This window comes from Neoarius graeffei, chromosome 11, assembly GCF_027579695.1.
Source record: "Neoarius graeffei isolate fNeoGra1 chromosome 11, fNeoGra1.pri, whole genome shotgun sequence".
Lineage (NCBI taxonomy): Eukaryota > Metazoa > Chordata > Actinopteri > Siluriformes > Ariidae > Neoarius > Neoarius graeffei.
In genome coordinates this window covers 33332306-33347951 of record NC_083579.1, presented here as the reverse complement: position 1 = coordinate 33347951, position 15646 = coordinate 33332306, and the positions used below count along the sequence as shown (strand labels likewise).

At 40.1% G+C, this 15646-nt stretch overlaps 1 protein-coding gene across 2 annotated transcripts in view; it reads left to right on the top strand.

The window, feature by feature from the left end:
• The window catches only part of foxn3 (forkhead box N3), a 201506-nt gene that overhangs the window by 118636 nt on the left and 67224 nt on the right, over positions 1-15646 (top strand). For both annotated transcript variants that reach the window (XM_060933731.1, XM_060933730.1), the window contains exon 4: positions 11399-11466. In XM_060933731.1, coding sequence (XP_060789714.1) covers positions 11399-11466 — 68 coding nt within the window. The remainder of the gene's footprint in view (positions 1-11398; positions 11467-15646) is intronic.

Here is a 15646-nt window from a genome sequence, read left to right as displayed (position 1 = left end):
CAGTAAATTATTAGGAAGTGCTGGGTCAGATCCGAGGTGTGTGACACAAGTGAGAGGCAGACGGCGGTGTGTTAAAGGCCTGATTTAGATTTCGAGTCAGGAAGTGAAAGCAGACTGACACGAGACATTTAAATGCACCGTATAGACAAACACACTCAAAGCCAAGCTCCTCTGCTTCCTCTGTTTGCTGTAATTCTCAATTAACTAATATACTCTAAGAAGATTAAGAAGGAGAACAGAACAGAGCCGACGCCGGGAGGAGTGTTATCTGCTTCGGCTGCTTTAGCTGGGAATGAGATATCAGGAGAGAGAGAGAGAGAATACAAATGTATTAAATACAGATTTATCTCAGAAGCAGGAAGTCAGAACTGGGAATTCCAACATTCAAGCTACAAAGTGGGAAAAAAAATATATATATATATATAATCAGTTAAATTTATATAGCGCCTTTCTTACACCCAAGGTCGCTTTACAATTAGGGGAAGAAAAAAAAAAGAGTCCACCAGAAAAGGGTCAAGATGTAATAACCCTAACCCATAACTACGTCACTGCTTGTTTACCGCAATGCATTATGGGCGATACCTGGGGTCAGCTCCGCTGTATTGTTTACTTTCACCTTTGTTAAACACTGCATTGTTGCGTGTAACCGATTTTAACCATGCCGCCTAAAGTGAATTGCTGTGTGCCTTACTGTGTCTCCACAACAAAGAGAACACCTCATTTGAGCTTTTATCAGCTGCCAGTTGAAAAGAAGAGAAGAAAGAAATGGATAAGTTTAATCTGCAATGAAAACCTTCGAACTGAATCGAAATGGACGAGTGTTTGTAGCTTACATTTCTCTGGTGGGAAAAAGACGGACTTAAACTGTGACCCAGCAATATTTCCATGGTCTGCAGAACGGCCTTCGGTTATAGAAGATTATAACGATCGACACTGTTCATCGTCTGAAACTAGCGATATTCCAAAGCCTGGAAAACACAGAAGCATTCTTTGGCCTTTGCCTCTCGACGTACCGAAGCACTCGGCAGCTGAACGAGCCTGTCGGACCGATAAAACTCCCAAACCACCAAGGGTTCTCTTTCGGGTGTGTATACTGTTCAGTCTACCTCACTAGAGGCATTTATTGAAGAAAATGCATTTTCATTGAACATGACACGGCAGATCAACGGGTTTCCAAATTTGTTTTTTTTTTGTAATGTTTCCTGATATCAAGTTTTATTTAACTAATCACTCATTTATAAATGTCTTGATGCTGTTTATCTGGGCCCAGGATCATGAAGAAACCTTATATTTAAGTCAACAGTTGAATTTTCATAATAGTTTCCCGAACTGCAGTGCTTAATTTGTGAAGTGGGAGGTCCTGAAACGCAGGAGGTGGGTGGGTCCGGCGACTCAAAAAAAAAAAAAAAAGGCGGGGGGCGGTTTACTATAACTTTACGCACACACGCCTATTGCATGACATGTATTGCAACAGCACCAGTTATCAAATCCTGGACAACAATGGACAACGCTCAGAATGTTCTCCAAACAGGCACTCAAATTCACTCTCGCTCTCCACACATACGTTCTAGCTTCACCGCCATCATTATTCTTCTCGTCTTCTTTTTGATCGTTCCCGCGGACTGGTACACTTGCAGCAGGTGCTGGTGCAGTGTCGCTGTGTCCAACGTCGTCCATTTTAGGTCGTTTAGGATCTGGCTGTCCTAGGACTTTGAAAAATTTTAGTAAGCTTTCTTGTTTTTTTGCCATTTTTTCTACAGCGCAAGCTAACGGCTACAAAAAACCCGGTGTTCTATTCAACAGAAGTATACACCCCATGTCCCCCCCTTCCCCTTTCGCATAGATTTTGTAGATTTCATAGGAGAGAAATCAACAACAGATATCAAAATCAAAACCGAACACTAAACAAATTTTTATTTACTCATTTATTTAATTTATTGTTTGATTTTTTTCCCTTTGTGATGGTCACGGAGGTGATCTGATCCATTTAAATAGCTGCCGGAACACCGAATGAAATGAAAATAGCTGCCGGATCTGACGACGGAGGTTACGGATCTTGTTCCGTCATGTTCTGGCTCAAATTAAGCCCTGCCGAACTGCATCTGTAACTTTCAGTGTGCTGGATCAAGATTAAGTACAAGGTGAAGATTTCATAAGAACAAAGCTTCTTAGAAAATAGTAAGGAATAACTGAAGATTAAAAGAAACAAATTTAGACTTAAGTCTAAGATTGCTTCGTGATCCCGGGGCTTGTAGTCCGGGGGGTGTTTAAAAAACAAAACAAAAAAAAACCCACCCTTCTAACCTTCTCACCAAGCTTGATTTGGATTCCGATTTTCCTTCTCTAAACCCTCGACATGTTCTCCACCTCTTCAAATCACCATTTTCACTGTCTTCTCCAACAGAGCACAGCAAAATCGCTCCTTTCACATCGCGCTCACATAAAATTAATCTGACATCCGCTATATCGCTCAAGTGCCAACCCTGGCGATCCCCCAAAATGCATTGCGGTAAACAAGTGATGTAGTTATGCTTGGGGGTTATTAGGGGGGAAAGACAGTCCACCAAAAGAGGGTCAGGATGTAATTCCAGTGGTGTAGCTGCCCACAGTCTCACCAAAAGGCACACGAAGGTAAATCGCACAGCTGCCACGAAGCCACCGAGCAACATCGTTATGAAACACCACACCAAGCACCAAAGCACCGCCACACAGAGCACTGGACAACCCCAATGTTAAAGAGCAACAAGATCACTGCAGTCCATAGCAAGGAGCACAGGCATCAACCCACGGCGGACCAAAGCCCGAAGGGAACCGACGGCCAAAACTGGGTCCGGAGCTACGCCTCAGCCAGCGGACAAAACATTCAAACAAAGAACAAACATCAAACTACACAAACACAAGAAAGGAAAAATAAAGAAAAATAAAAAGCTCCAGTGAGAAGCGCCAACCAAAATGCACATGGCGTACTCTCAACCGGAAATGGACACCTCCATTTTCATTTTTTGTTTGCACCAAGCAAGCCGCCTAACTGTAATGAGTGATGTATACTTTCCTCCTCAGAACAGTGAAGTGCGTAGTCAGTGTTCGAGAGTTAACAAGTCAGTATGTCAGTGTGTTAACTGATCTAAAACTAGTACCTGTATATACAGCGTAACTTATTTTAAACAAGAACACAGAGTCATCTATATCCCCTGCCCTATATACCAACTATATACCAAGTTTCAAGAGATTATTTGTCACATTTTTCAAGTTCTGCTGCAAAAAACCAACTGCAAAAAATTATATAATAGCGAGTAAAAATAGCGGAAACAATCTAGCATTTCCTATTAGAAGAATACAAGACACCAATTTTGAGATTATTAAACCAAGTTCTAGGCAGCACGGTGGTGTAGTGGTTAGCGCTGTCGCCTCACAGCAAGAAGGTCCTGGGTTTGAGCCCCGTGGCCGGCGAGGGCCTTTCTGTGCGGAGTTTGCATGTTCTCCCCGTGTCCGCGTGGGTTTCCTCCGGGTGCTCCGGTTTCCCCCACAGTCCAAAGACATGCAGGTTAGGTTAACTGGTGACTCTAAATTGAGCGTGTGAATGTGAGTGTGAATGGTTGTCTGTGTCTATGTGTCAGCCCTGTGATGACCTGGCGACTTGTCCAGGGTGTACCCCGCCTTTCGCCCGTAGTCAGCTGGGATAGGCTCCAGCTTGCCTGCGACCCTGTAGAACAGGATAAGCGGCTACAGATGATGGATGGATAAACCTAGTTCTAGATTGCAACCAACTTATTTTAAGATGTCTTATCAAGTAAAAATATCTGTCCATGCAGCAAGATCATTTCACTAGTATTAAATAATTTTGTCCTCAAAATCATTTTTCAATTTTTTGCAGTATACCTCTTTACACTGACCTCAACAGCCCATGCCATAAACCCACCGGACTTTTGGTCCAGGTGAGCTAAAAAATAAAATTTCTCAAATTTCTTAGTATCAAAAGGCATATACAGTGGTGCTTGAAAGTTTGTGAACCCTTTAGAATTTTCTATATTTCTGCATAAATATGACCTAAAACATCATCAGATTTTCACACAAGTCCTAAAAGTAGATAAAGAGAACCCAGTTAAACAAATGAGACAAAAATATTATACTTGGTCATTTATTTATTGAGGAAAATGATCCAATATTACATATCTGTGAGTGGCAAAAGTATGTGAACCTTTGCTTTCAGTATCTGGTGTGACCCCCTTGTGCAGCAATAACAGCAACTAAATGTTTCCGGTAACTGTTGATCAGTCCTGCACACCGGCTTGGAGGAATTTTAGCCCGTTCCTCTGTACAGAACAGCTTTAGCTCTGGGATGTTAGTGGGCTTCCTCATATGAACTGCTCGCTTCAGGTCCTTCCATAACATTTCCATTGGATTAAGGTCAGGACTTTGACTTGGCCATTCCAAAACATTAACTTAATTCTTCTTTAACCATTCTTTGGTAGAATGACTTGTATGCTTAGGGTCGTTGTCTTGCTGCATGACCCACCTTCTCTTGAGATTCAGTTCATGGACAGATGTCCTGACATTTTCTTTTAGAATTCACTGGCATAATTCAGAATTCATTGTTCCATCAATGATGGCAAGCTGTCCTGGCCCAGATGCAGCAAAACAGGCCCAAACCATGGTACCACCACCACCACCATGCTTCACAGATGGGATAAGGTTCTTATGCTGGAATGCAGTGTCTTCCTTTCTCCAAACATAAAGCTTTTCATTTAAACCAAAAAGTTCTATTTTGGTCTCACTCGTCCACAAAACATTTTTCCAATAGCCTTCTGGCTTGTTTACGTGATCTTTAGCAAACTGCAGATAAGCAGCAATGTTTTTTTGGAGAGCAGTGGCTTTCTCCTTACAACCCTGCCATGCACTCCATTGTTGTTCAGTGTTCTTCTGATGGTGGACTCATGAACATTAACATTAGCCAATGTGAGAGAGGCCTTCAGTTGCTTAGAAGTTACCCTGGGATCCTTTGTGACCTCGCTGACTATTACACGCCTTGCTCTTGGAGTGATCTTTGTTGGTCGACCACTCCTGCGGAGGGTAACAATGGTCTTGAATTTCCTCCATTTGTACACAATCTGTCTGACTGTGGATTGGTGGAGTCCAAACTCTTTAGAGATGGTTTTGTAACCTTTTCCAGCCTGATGAGCATCAACAACGCTTTTTCTGAGGTCCTCAGAAATCTCCTTTGTTCGTGCCATGATACACTTCCACAAACATGTGTTGTGAAGATCAGACTTTGATAGATCCCTGTTCTTTAAATAAAACAGGGTGCCCACTCACACCTGATTGTCATCCCATTGATTGAAAACACCTGACTCTAATTTCACCTTCAAATTAACTGCTAATCCTAGAGGTTCACATACTTTTGCCACTCACAGATATGTAATATTGGATCATTTTCCTCAATAAATAAATGACCAAGTATAATATTTTTTGTCTCATTTGTTTAACTGGGTTCTCTTTATCTACCTTTAGGTCTTGTGTGAAAATCTGATGATGTTTTAGGTCATATTTATGCAGAAATATAGAAAATTCTAAAGGGTTCACAAACCTTCAAGCACCACTGTATACATGACTTATTCAACACATATACCAACTTTCAGAACATACCACTCATAGTTTTCAAGTTCTGCTCCAGAAACAAAACCTACCCCTAAGACTAACCTGAGAGACTAAGTCTGAAATTGTTTCCATGGAAACATGAAAAATTAGAATTTCTCAAATTTCTTAGTATGAAAAGGCACATCTACATCACCTTGTTAACTTGGACACCAAGTTTCAAATCCGTATCATGAATAGTTTTGGATATTTGCTCCGGAAACGAACATTGCTCTTCGAAACTAAGTCGAAATCTATTTTTTATGTAAAAATTTGAAAAATACTTCTCTCATCTCATTATCTCTAGCCGCTTTATCCTTCTACAGGGTCGCAGGCAAGCTGGAGCCTATCCCAGCTGACTACGGGCGAAAGGCAGGGTACACCCTGGACAAGTCGCCAGGTCATCACAGGGCTGACACATAGACACAGACAACCATTCACACTCACATTCACACCTACGCTCAATTTAGAGTCACCAGTTAACCTAACCTGCATGTCTTTGGACTGTGGGGGAAACCGGAGCACCCGGAGGAAACCCACGCGGACACGGGGAGAACATGCAAACTCCACACAGAAAGGCCCTCGCCGGCCCCGGGGCTCGAACCCAGGACCTTCTTGCTGTGAGGCGACAGTACTAACCACTACACCACCGTGCCGCCCCTGAAAAATACTTTCTTTCCAAAATCCAAAATAGCAAAAGGCAGCAGTACACATGTTGATTGATATGTATACAAAGTTTCATGAAGATATCTTCAGTAGTTTTAAAGATATGGCCCAGAAATGAAAACGTGACCGGACGGATGGACGGAACCCGTTTCTATATCCCCCGCCAAACTCTGTTTGGGCAGGGGATAACAAACAAGTTCTACTTTGTTTACTGTTGTTGCTGTGAGCGGCCATTTGAATTTGACGTCACTTGCTGAACTCATGGTTGATCAGACCATCCCAACTTTCCAACTTACAGAGGTGTTTTTCCTAGTTGGAGATCAGAAATTCCAAGTTACGAGTTTTATTTACAAGTTAGTGTTGTTATTTATGTCATTTCTACCAACATTGCTGAGCCACATCATGGAATCAGGTTCAGTTCACATGCTGCTGTGTTCAGAGTCAGCAGTGAAAGCTGGAGAGATAAACAGGAACAGTTTATTATCACTTTCACATCTTAGCTGAAATATTTTCCTTCATACAAAAAAAAAAATCCTTATTTTTCTCCTCCTCCTCAAAGGTTTTTTTTTTTTGTTACTGCTTTGTTTAACACACTTTCTAAACTTGACTTTGCGTGTTAGAGAGGAGTTATGTAATGGATAATACAGCGAGCAGGTTATTATTGTCAAATAAACCCTGACAGGGTGATGTAGGTCTTGAATCAGCCTGGTTTATTTCGCAATAATGACCGGCTCACTGGACATTATTCTGCTTATTACACGGCTACTTACTAAATAAGTCAACAATCTGATACAAAATATTGATTTAAAAATGATTTTATTGGCATGGTACATCCTAAAATTGTGTAAGACGTTTCTCCGTTAACGTGATATACTGTACTTTGCTGTGTTGTTATTCAGATGTGGATGACGTTCACAGCTGCCTCATTTTGCACCCCTTTTGTTGCTATTTGTTAAAGTAACAAACTCGAGGGACAGATCTTATGTGAAGTAAATATTACACTGAGAATGAATCTCGATCATACTTCCTGTTCATCTAAGACCGTGCTTCTGATTGGCTGGTGATGATGAAATATCTTATCTACGATCATTTTACTTGCAGAGTTCCCAAACTATGGGTCGTGACCCTACACACTCTAGGTTTGATTTATGAACGGGGTCATGACGTGGACGTGGTCCATAGCAACAGCATGTTATATAGAAATAACAGACTGTACAATGGTGCAGTTGACCAGTCAGAATCCAGTATTCAAATGAGCCGTGTAATAAATATATTTAACGCATAAATGCATAAATAAATCAGATTTACAGCTGTGTTCATTTGAGGGGAATGAGCTCAAATATCGTAAATACTTTGATCTTGCTCTACGCAATTGCACAATAGTTTGCATCCCCTCTCTGTTTTACAGATAATACACAAAAACAATTCAAAATCAAACAGTTGATAAGTGAAACGTGTGTAAGTCCTGCAAGAAGGTAACATTTCAAAAGATTTCAGGCAAAATCAAGATAATTTTTTTAAATAATTTAAAATTGTTAAATTTAAATAATTTGAAAGCGTATTCATAAAGATTTGGAATTGATTGTTTTTATTTTTTTATTTTATTTTCATCATCAGTATTGCCATTTTTTAAACTTAATAATGAAGGAAATGTGTTAAACCCACTCCATGTCTGTTTGCTTAAAAAAATCTCTATTTTTCCCCTTCAAAGGGTGTGCAAACTTTTGCACTCTTTTAATGTTCTCCAAACCGTCACCATTTCATGTGATTCTGTTTTGTGGGTCAGAGAAATCAGAGCAGCTGAAAGGAAATGACCTTACACCAATGGCTTCCTGTTTCACATGATTTATGTCACTTTTTTCTTCACTTTCTTATTTTCGAATTTTTTTTTTTTAGTAATCATTGTTCTTATTTGCTGTGCAATCTGTAAAATATTGATGTTGAAACTCTTTGTCAAGTTGCGTGAAAATAATACGACCGTTCAAGGTTCCCATATAAACGTAGGCAGAAGGAGGAGGAGGAGGAGTTTGTTTCCATGGCAATGGTCATGACCACCATCTTGTGAGATTCAACGCCCAAGAAGGAGAATGACTCTTCATGTGGTTTCCTGTCAGAGACGTTTCAGTGACTCAAATATTTCAAATGATATTTGATTATGGGTTTTGATTTGTAGAAAATAACGGAGAAATATCCTTGGAAGAAGTAACGCTCAGAAGAAGAACAAATATCCCACTTTTACATTGTGATTAGTGTTTTATGGCCTTATTTAGAATCTCAGGTCTCGAGAAACTTCAGAATATTCATTTGTATAATCTTGATTTTATAACAAGACTACATGATATGAGCAAAAGTTTGTAGACACCTGTTGTGCTTGTTGAGTATCTCCAGATCGTATTGTAAGCCCCACTCTTCTGGGAAGACTTTCCACTAGATTTTGGGGTGTGGCTCTGGGGATTTGAGTTCATTCAGCCACAAGGGCATGAGTGAGGTCAGGCTCTGATGTTGGTGAGGAGGCCTGGGGTGCAGTGGGTGTTCAGTGGGGTTGAGGTCACGGCTCTGTGCAGGACACTTGAGTTCGTCCACTTCAAACTTAACACTCACTTTGTGCACAGCAGCATTGTCGTGCTGGAACAGGTTTAGAGCCTCTTTGTTCCAGAGAAGGGAAATTATAGTGCTACAGCATACAGAGACATTCTACACAATTGTGTGATCCAAACTTTGGGCAAGAACCACATATGGGTGTGATGGTCAGGTGTCCACATACTTTTGGCCATATGGCATACAGTGGTGCTTGAAAGTTTGTGAACCCTTTAGAATTTTGTATATTTCTGCATAAATATGACCTAAAACAACATCAGATTTTCACACAAGTCCTAAAATTAGATAAAGAGAACCCAGTTAAACAGATGAGACAAAAATATTATACTTGGTCATTTATTTATTGAGGAAAATGATCCCATATTACATATCTGTGAGTGGCAAAAGTATGTGAACCTTTGCTTTCAGTATCTGGTGTGACTCTCTTGTGCAGCAATAACTGCAACTAAACGTTTCCAGTAACTGTTGATCAGTCCTGCACACCGGCTTGGAGGAATTTTAGCCCATTCCTCCGTACAGAACAGCTTCAACTCTGGGATGTTGGTGGGCTTCCTCATATGAACTATTCGCTTCAGGTCCTTCCACAACATTTCGATTGGATTAAGGTCAGGACTTTGACTTGGCCATTCCAAAACATTAACTTTATTCTTCTTTAACCATTCTTTGGTAGAACGACTTGTGTGCTTAGGGTCGTTGTCTTGCTGCATGACCCACCTTCTCTTGACATTCAGTTCATGGACAGATGTCCTGACATTTTCCTTTAGAATTCGCTGGTATAATTCAGAATTCATTGTTCCATCAATGATGGCAAACTGTCCTGGCCCAGATGCAGCAAAACAGGCCCAAACCATGACACTACCACCACCATGTTTCACAGATGGGATAAGGTTCTTATGCTGGAATGCAGTGCTTTCCTTTCTCCAAACATAACGCTTATCATTTAAACCAAAAAGTTCTATTTTGGTCTCATCCGTCCACAAAACATTTTTCCAATAGCCTTCTGGCTTGTCCACATGATCTTTAGCAAACTGCAGACGAGCAGCAATGTTCTTTTTGGAGAGCAGTGGCTTTCTCCTTGCAACCCTGCCATGCACACCATTGTTGTTCAGTGTTCTCCTGATGGTGGACTCATGAACATTAACATTAGCCAATGTGAGAGAGGCCTTCAGTTGCTTAGAAGTTACCATGGGGTCCTTTGTGACCTCGCCGACTATTACACGCCTTGCTCTTGGAGTGATCTTTGTTGGTCGACCTCTCCTGGGGAGGGTAACAATGGTCCATTTCCTCCATTTGTACACAATCTGTCTGACTGTGGATTGGTGGAGTCCAAACTCTTTAGAGATGGTTTTGTAACCTTTTCCAGCCTAATGAGCATCAACAACGCTTTTTCTGAGGTCCTCAGAAATCTCCTTTGTTCGTGCCGTGATACACTTCCACAAACATGTGTTGTGAAGATCAGACTTTGATAGATCCCTGTTCTTTAAATAAAACAGGCTGCCCACTCACACCTGATTGTCATCCCATTGATTGAAAACACCTGACTCTAATTTCACCTTCAAATTAACTGCTAATCCTAGAGGTTCACATACTTTTGCCACTCACAGAAATGTAATATTGGATCATTTTCCTCAGTAAATAAATGACCAAGTATAATATTTTTGTCTCATTTGTTTAAACTGGGTTCTCTTCATCTACTTTTAGGACTTGTGTGAAAATCTGATGATGTTTTATGGCATATTTATGCAGAAATATAGAAAATTCTAAAGGGTTCACAAACTTTCAAGCACCACTGTATGTCAGATGTGAAAGGGAAAAAAATCAGACCACTTTTGCCTGCAATGTTTATGAAACCTAATCATAGCGACAGTTCAAAATCTTCCTGACTGCAAAAAAAGTAGCTTTCACAAAGACATTAATCCTGCTGACCTCGTTTCTGTCTGAGGGAAGAAAAATCAATGCTTTTTATCATTCAGTTTCTCTCATCAAAACTTCAAACTCAAAACTAAGACTGATTTCAAATCCACACGGCGAAGGCGCTCGGCGTCTTCCTCGGTTCGGCGTCGTGTTATTTTGCAGCGAGCGGTGTGAAGAGGGTCGGAGTCAGTGGTCCTGGGCGTGGAGTTGGTTCCTGTATCGCAGGGTGACCAGTGCAGGGTGTAATTCAGCGTGAAGAACATCTCACTGTGCAGCAGCTTTACACACTCCTGAAGCCCAGCACATTGGCAGGCTTGTCATTTCAGCCACTAAAAGCAATGATTAACACCGCTAAGGGTCCATTTTGGAAATATAATATAATGACTAGCTTGTGCTGTGATGATGTCTAAACACTGCGTATCGCTTTCCAGGCTGAAGTGTGGCTTTCTTAATGATGTTAATGATGTGCTACTAAATCACAAGCTGCGTTCTTCTAGACATACAGCCACTGCACATACAGCAGGAGTGTGTACACACACACACACACAAAATGATATCTTTCTTATCTGTTCTGTTTTTCTCTCTTCAGCCTGTCCAGTCCTCCAATTTGGCCGGGGAATCACTTCTACAGAAAAAATAAAGGAGTCCTCCTACCAGGTACTGAACATCTACTAATCCTGTCGCTCTCTCGCTCTGTCTTACTCTCTGTCTCTCCTTTCCTCCATTTCTCAGGTCTGTGTTTTTGCCTATCTATCTATCTATCTATCTATCTATCTATCTATCTATCTATCTATCTATCTATCTATCTATCTATCGCTGTCTGTTTATCTCTATCTATCTATCTATCTATCTATCTATCTATCTATCTATCTATCTATCTATCTATGTCCGTATCTATCTATCTATCTATCTATCTATCTATCTATCTATCTATCTATCTATCTATCTATCTATGTCCATTTCTATCTATCTATCTATCTATCTATCTATCTATCTATCTATCTATCTATCTATCTATCTATCGCTGTCTGTTTATCTCTATCTATCTATCTATCTATCTATCTATCTATCTATCTATCTATCTATCTATCTATCTATGTCCGTTTCTATCTATCTATCTATCTATCTATCTATCTATCTATCTATCTATCTATCTATCTATCTATGTCCATTTCTATCTATCTATCTATCTATCTATCTATCTATCTATCTATCTATCTATCTATCTATCGCTGTCTGTTTCTCTATCTCCATCTCTGTTTCTCTATCTATCTATCTATCTATCTATCTATCTATCTATCTATCTATCTATCTATCTATCTATCTATCTATCGCTGTCTGTTTCTCTATCTATCTATCTATCTATCTATCTATCTATCTATCTATCTATCTATCTATCTATCTATCGCTGTCTGTTTCTCTATCTCCATCTCTGTTTCTCTATCTATCTATCTATCTATCTATCTATCTATCTATCTATCTATCTATCTATCTATCTATCGCTGTCTGTTTCTCTATCTCCATCTCTGTTTCTCTGTTTCTCTATCTATCTATCTATCTATCTATCTATCTATCTATCTATCTATCTATCTATCTATCTATCGCTGTCTGTTTCTCTCTATCTATCTATCTATCTATCTATCTATCTATCTATCTATCTATCTATCTATCTGTCTATTTCTCTATCTCCATCTCTGTTTCTCTGTTTCTCTATCTATCTATCTATCTATCTATCTATCTATCTATCTATCTATCTATCTATCTATCTATTTCTCTCTCTCCATCTCTGTTTCTCTATCTATCTATCTATCTATCTATCTATCTATCTATCTATCTATCTATCTATCTATCTATCTATCTATCGCTGTCTGTTTCTCTCTCTCTCTCCTCCCTCACTGGTTTTGCTTAATTGTAGAATGTCGTTCTGATTTTCTTCCTTTAATCTAAAACACAGAATCTCAGTTTATTTGCATGCTCTTTTGACAACACACACACACACACACACACACACACATATATGAGAGGAAAGAGGAATTAGTACAGTGTGTGTGTGTTTCGTGTTTGTTGCGGTTTTAAAAGAAACTCCTCCGGATCCGAATCCCTTTTCCCACCTGCTGTTCCCATGCGGTTGTTGGGATTCTCCCATTCGTCCCTCATTCTGCTTCTGCAGTCCAGTGGAATCTCTCCTGTCTGTTCACGCAGAGGGGGATTGTGGGTAACTCATCAGTGTGTAATTGTCATTTGAACAGATGATGAGGGTGTTCAGGACTGTGAAGTGGAAATGCAGGAAGCAGAGAACTTTGTTCTGAAGGGAAATGAGGCTGAGTTGACTGATGAGCGCAGAAATGTTGTCCTGGTCTGAAGAAGACGTCTCCTCCTGGGCCGGCTTTTATCTGGGACACTGGAGCTTTTATAGGAGGGATGTTGTTGCACCTCTGTAGATCCTCATCTCAACTTTTTCGTTGACAGTACACACAGAAAAGCGGAAAGAAATGATGAAAAATGTCAGTCACTGTCACAGTGCTTCCTTTTTTTACACGCTGCTTTAAAGCTAGACGGCGTTTCGATTTCATAAAATCGGTGAAATTTAGTTCCCTCTGAAATTTGGTCATTGTGGTTAAATTTTTTTTATTTCTGTAATATCTCACAAAACAAAAAAACAAACCAAAAAAAACCCCAGGCCATTCTGTGGCTGGGAAGTTATTTAATTTGAGGGGACTCCCGAGCAAATAACGTGCATGAAATCGCTCGCTTTGTGCAGTCAAGCAGACGGACGAAGTCCGTGTGCGCATGCGCAGGTTTTCTTCTTCTTCTTCTTTTGGGTTTTACAGCAGCTGGCATCCACAGTGTTGCATTACTGCCATCTACAGGTTTACCTTGACCGTGCACTGACAGTTCCATCATTCTTTCACTAAATGAACAGCTGATCACACCGAGGTGCTCGCTGACCACCAATATTTATTAGTTTGGTCCTGCATTTCCTTTCCTTCGTGTATAACATAACGTCTTTTCTTCTCGCTTTCCGTTACTGTAGTCGGTCTTTCGCGCTTCATTCACACACTCACGTCCTCCATTTTTCTCTCCTGTTTCAAATTTGTATCCCACGATGCCTTGTGCGAATGGGGAAACACCACGTGATGCATGACGTAGTATCTTGGTGAAGCAGGAAAAAATAGCAGAGAATTGAGGGCCACGTGGAGATAAATTCATTAATTGTTCTATTTTAAAAAATAAATACAATTGGAAGTCTGTGATTCGAATTCAGTAGCTTTTAGTCCACTAAACGAAAATAACTGGGTGTCGGGGAAAATTCTTTTTATGACTGACACTTGAAAAATCTGAAAGGATTTATCGGAAAATAATCAACGACAAGATGGTTCACAGATTCACCACTTTTGAAGTTAATTATTTTCCGAGAACAGCATCCCCCCAAGTAAAGGGTTTTATTCTTTTTACATAACAGGAGTTTATCAATGATTACAGATTTTTGAAAAGAATTATCTCATGATTTTTATCTCTTTATTGTTACAGTTAAAATTAAAGGAAACCCACAAAACAAGTTCAAGTATGTTTTACTCGCAATAATCAGGCATAGTTTTATTGTGTACCGTACGTTTCATAGAAAAGAAAGTCTGAGTAAAAGTCTTTTTTTTTTTATATGTCACTGACTGCTAATCTCAAGAAATAATCGGATTCACTTGGAGCGAAAAAAGAGTTTAAAGCTGCTTTCACACTTTTCTCTCAACCACAAGCACTCATTTTATATGCAATCCTACAGAAAGGCATTCTTTTAAGGAATGCTGCCACCACTGTGCTTTTTTTTTAATAACGGAACTTCCAAAATTCAATTGTTCAGAAATGTTTTTCTCCTGACCAATGAGGTCACTGATTATATATATATATATATATATATATATATATATATATATATATATATATATATATATATATATAAAATCAAAAATAAAGCTAGGCTAGTTAGCTAGCTAATACGAGCACCAGGTAAAAGCGTTTTAAAAGCTTTTTTCAGTTCTTCCACTGAAAATAAAATAAAAGTGTGAATGCAGCTGAAGATGTTTTTGAGTGTCTCTGTCTCGTCTCTGAATCATGCTTCATTCTCCACACTGCTGCGTTTTGCTCATTGTCTGAGACTTAATTAACCTGTTGGCATTTAGTGGTGGCTAACAGATATTCCGTCTGTGAACAGAGACGTGAACGTGAGTGTAAGACGAGCTTTTTAGACACTACAGACCTATAAAGTAATATACTTTTTTTTTTCATGGACATTATATGAAATACCTCCCGTCAGCTAACTAGCAGGAATAAAAGACAGAAAAGTGGGTCTACATCCTCTTTCACACACTTAGCATTCTGCACGTCTCTCTCTCTCCCTGTCTTGGTCTCTTTTACACGCACTCGCAGTAATTCAACATTCATGACACACTCGTGGGAACGGCACCTTTAGAGAGTTGCAGAGAGGCGCCCGTGCAGGCGGTGGCTTGCTCGCTGTAATTGGCAGTTAGCGGAGTGTTTTGTAAACTCCTTTGTGGCTGTGATATTATATGGTACGCGGGAAGGCAGCGGAGGCCCAGGATGCACCTGTGACGGTTGCCACGTGCGTAGGAGGGCCATCTGCTGGGTGCTAGCACTTAGCTTACACACTCTAACACACCTCTGTACGCTAAGCTCAAAGAGCCAAGCTGAAATCCACAGCCTTCACTTTTATCCGCCTCGGCCGCAAAACAACCTCTGTCCATTACCTGCGCTTCTAATTAAGCAAAATGCTCCGAGTTCTCGAGTCTTGATTTGGAAAACACGGCGAGTGAGAAGCAGCAGA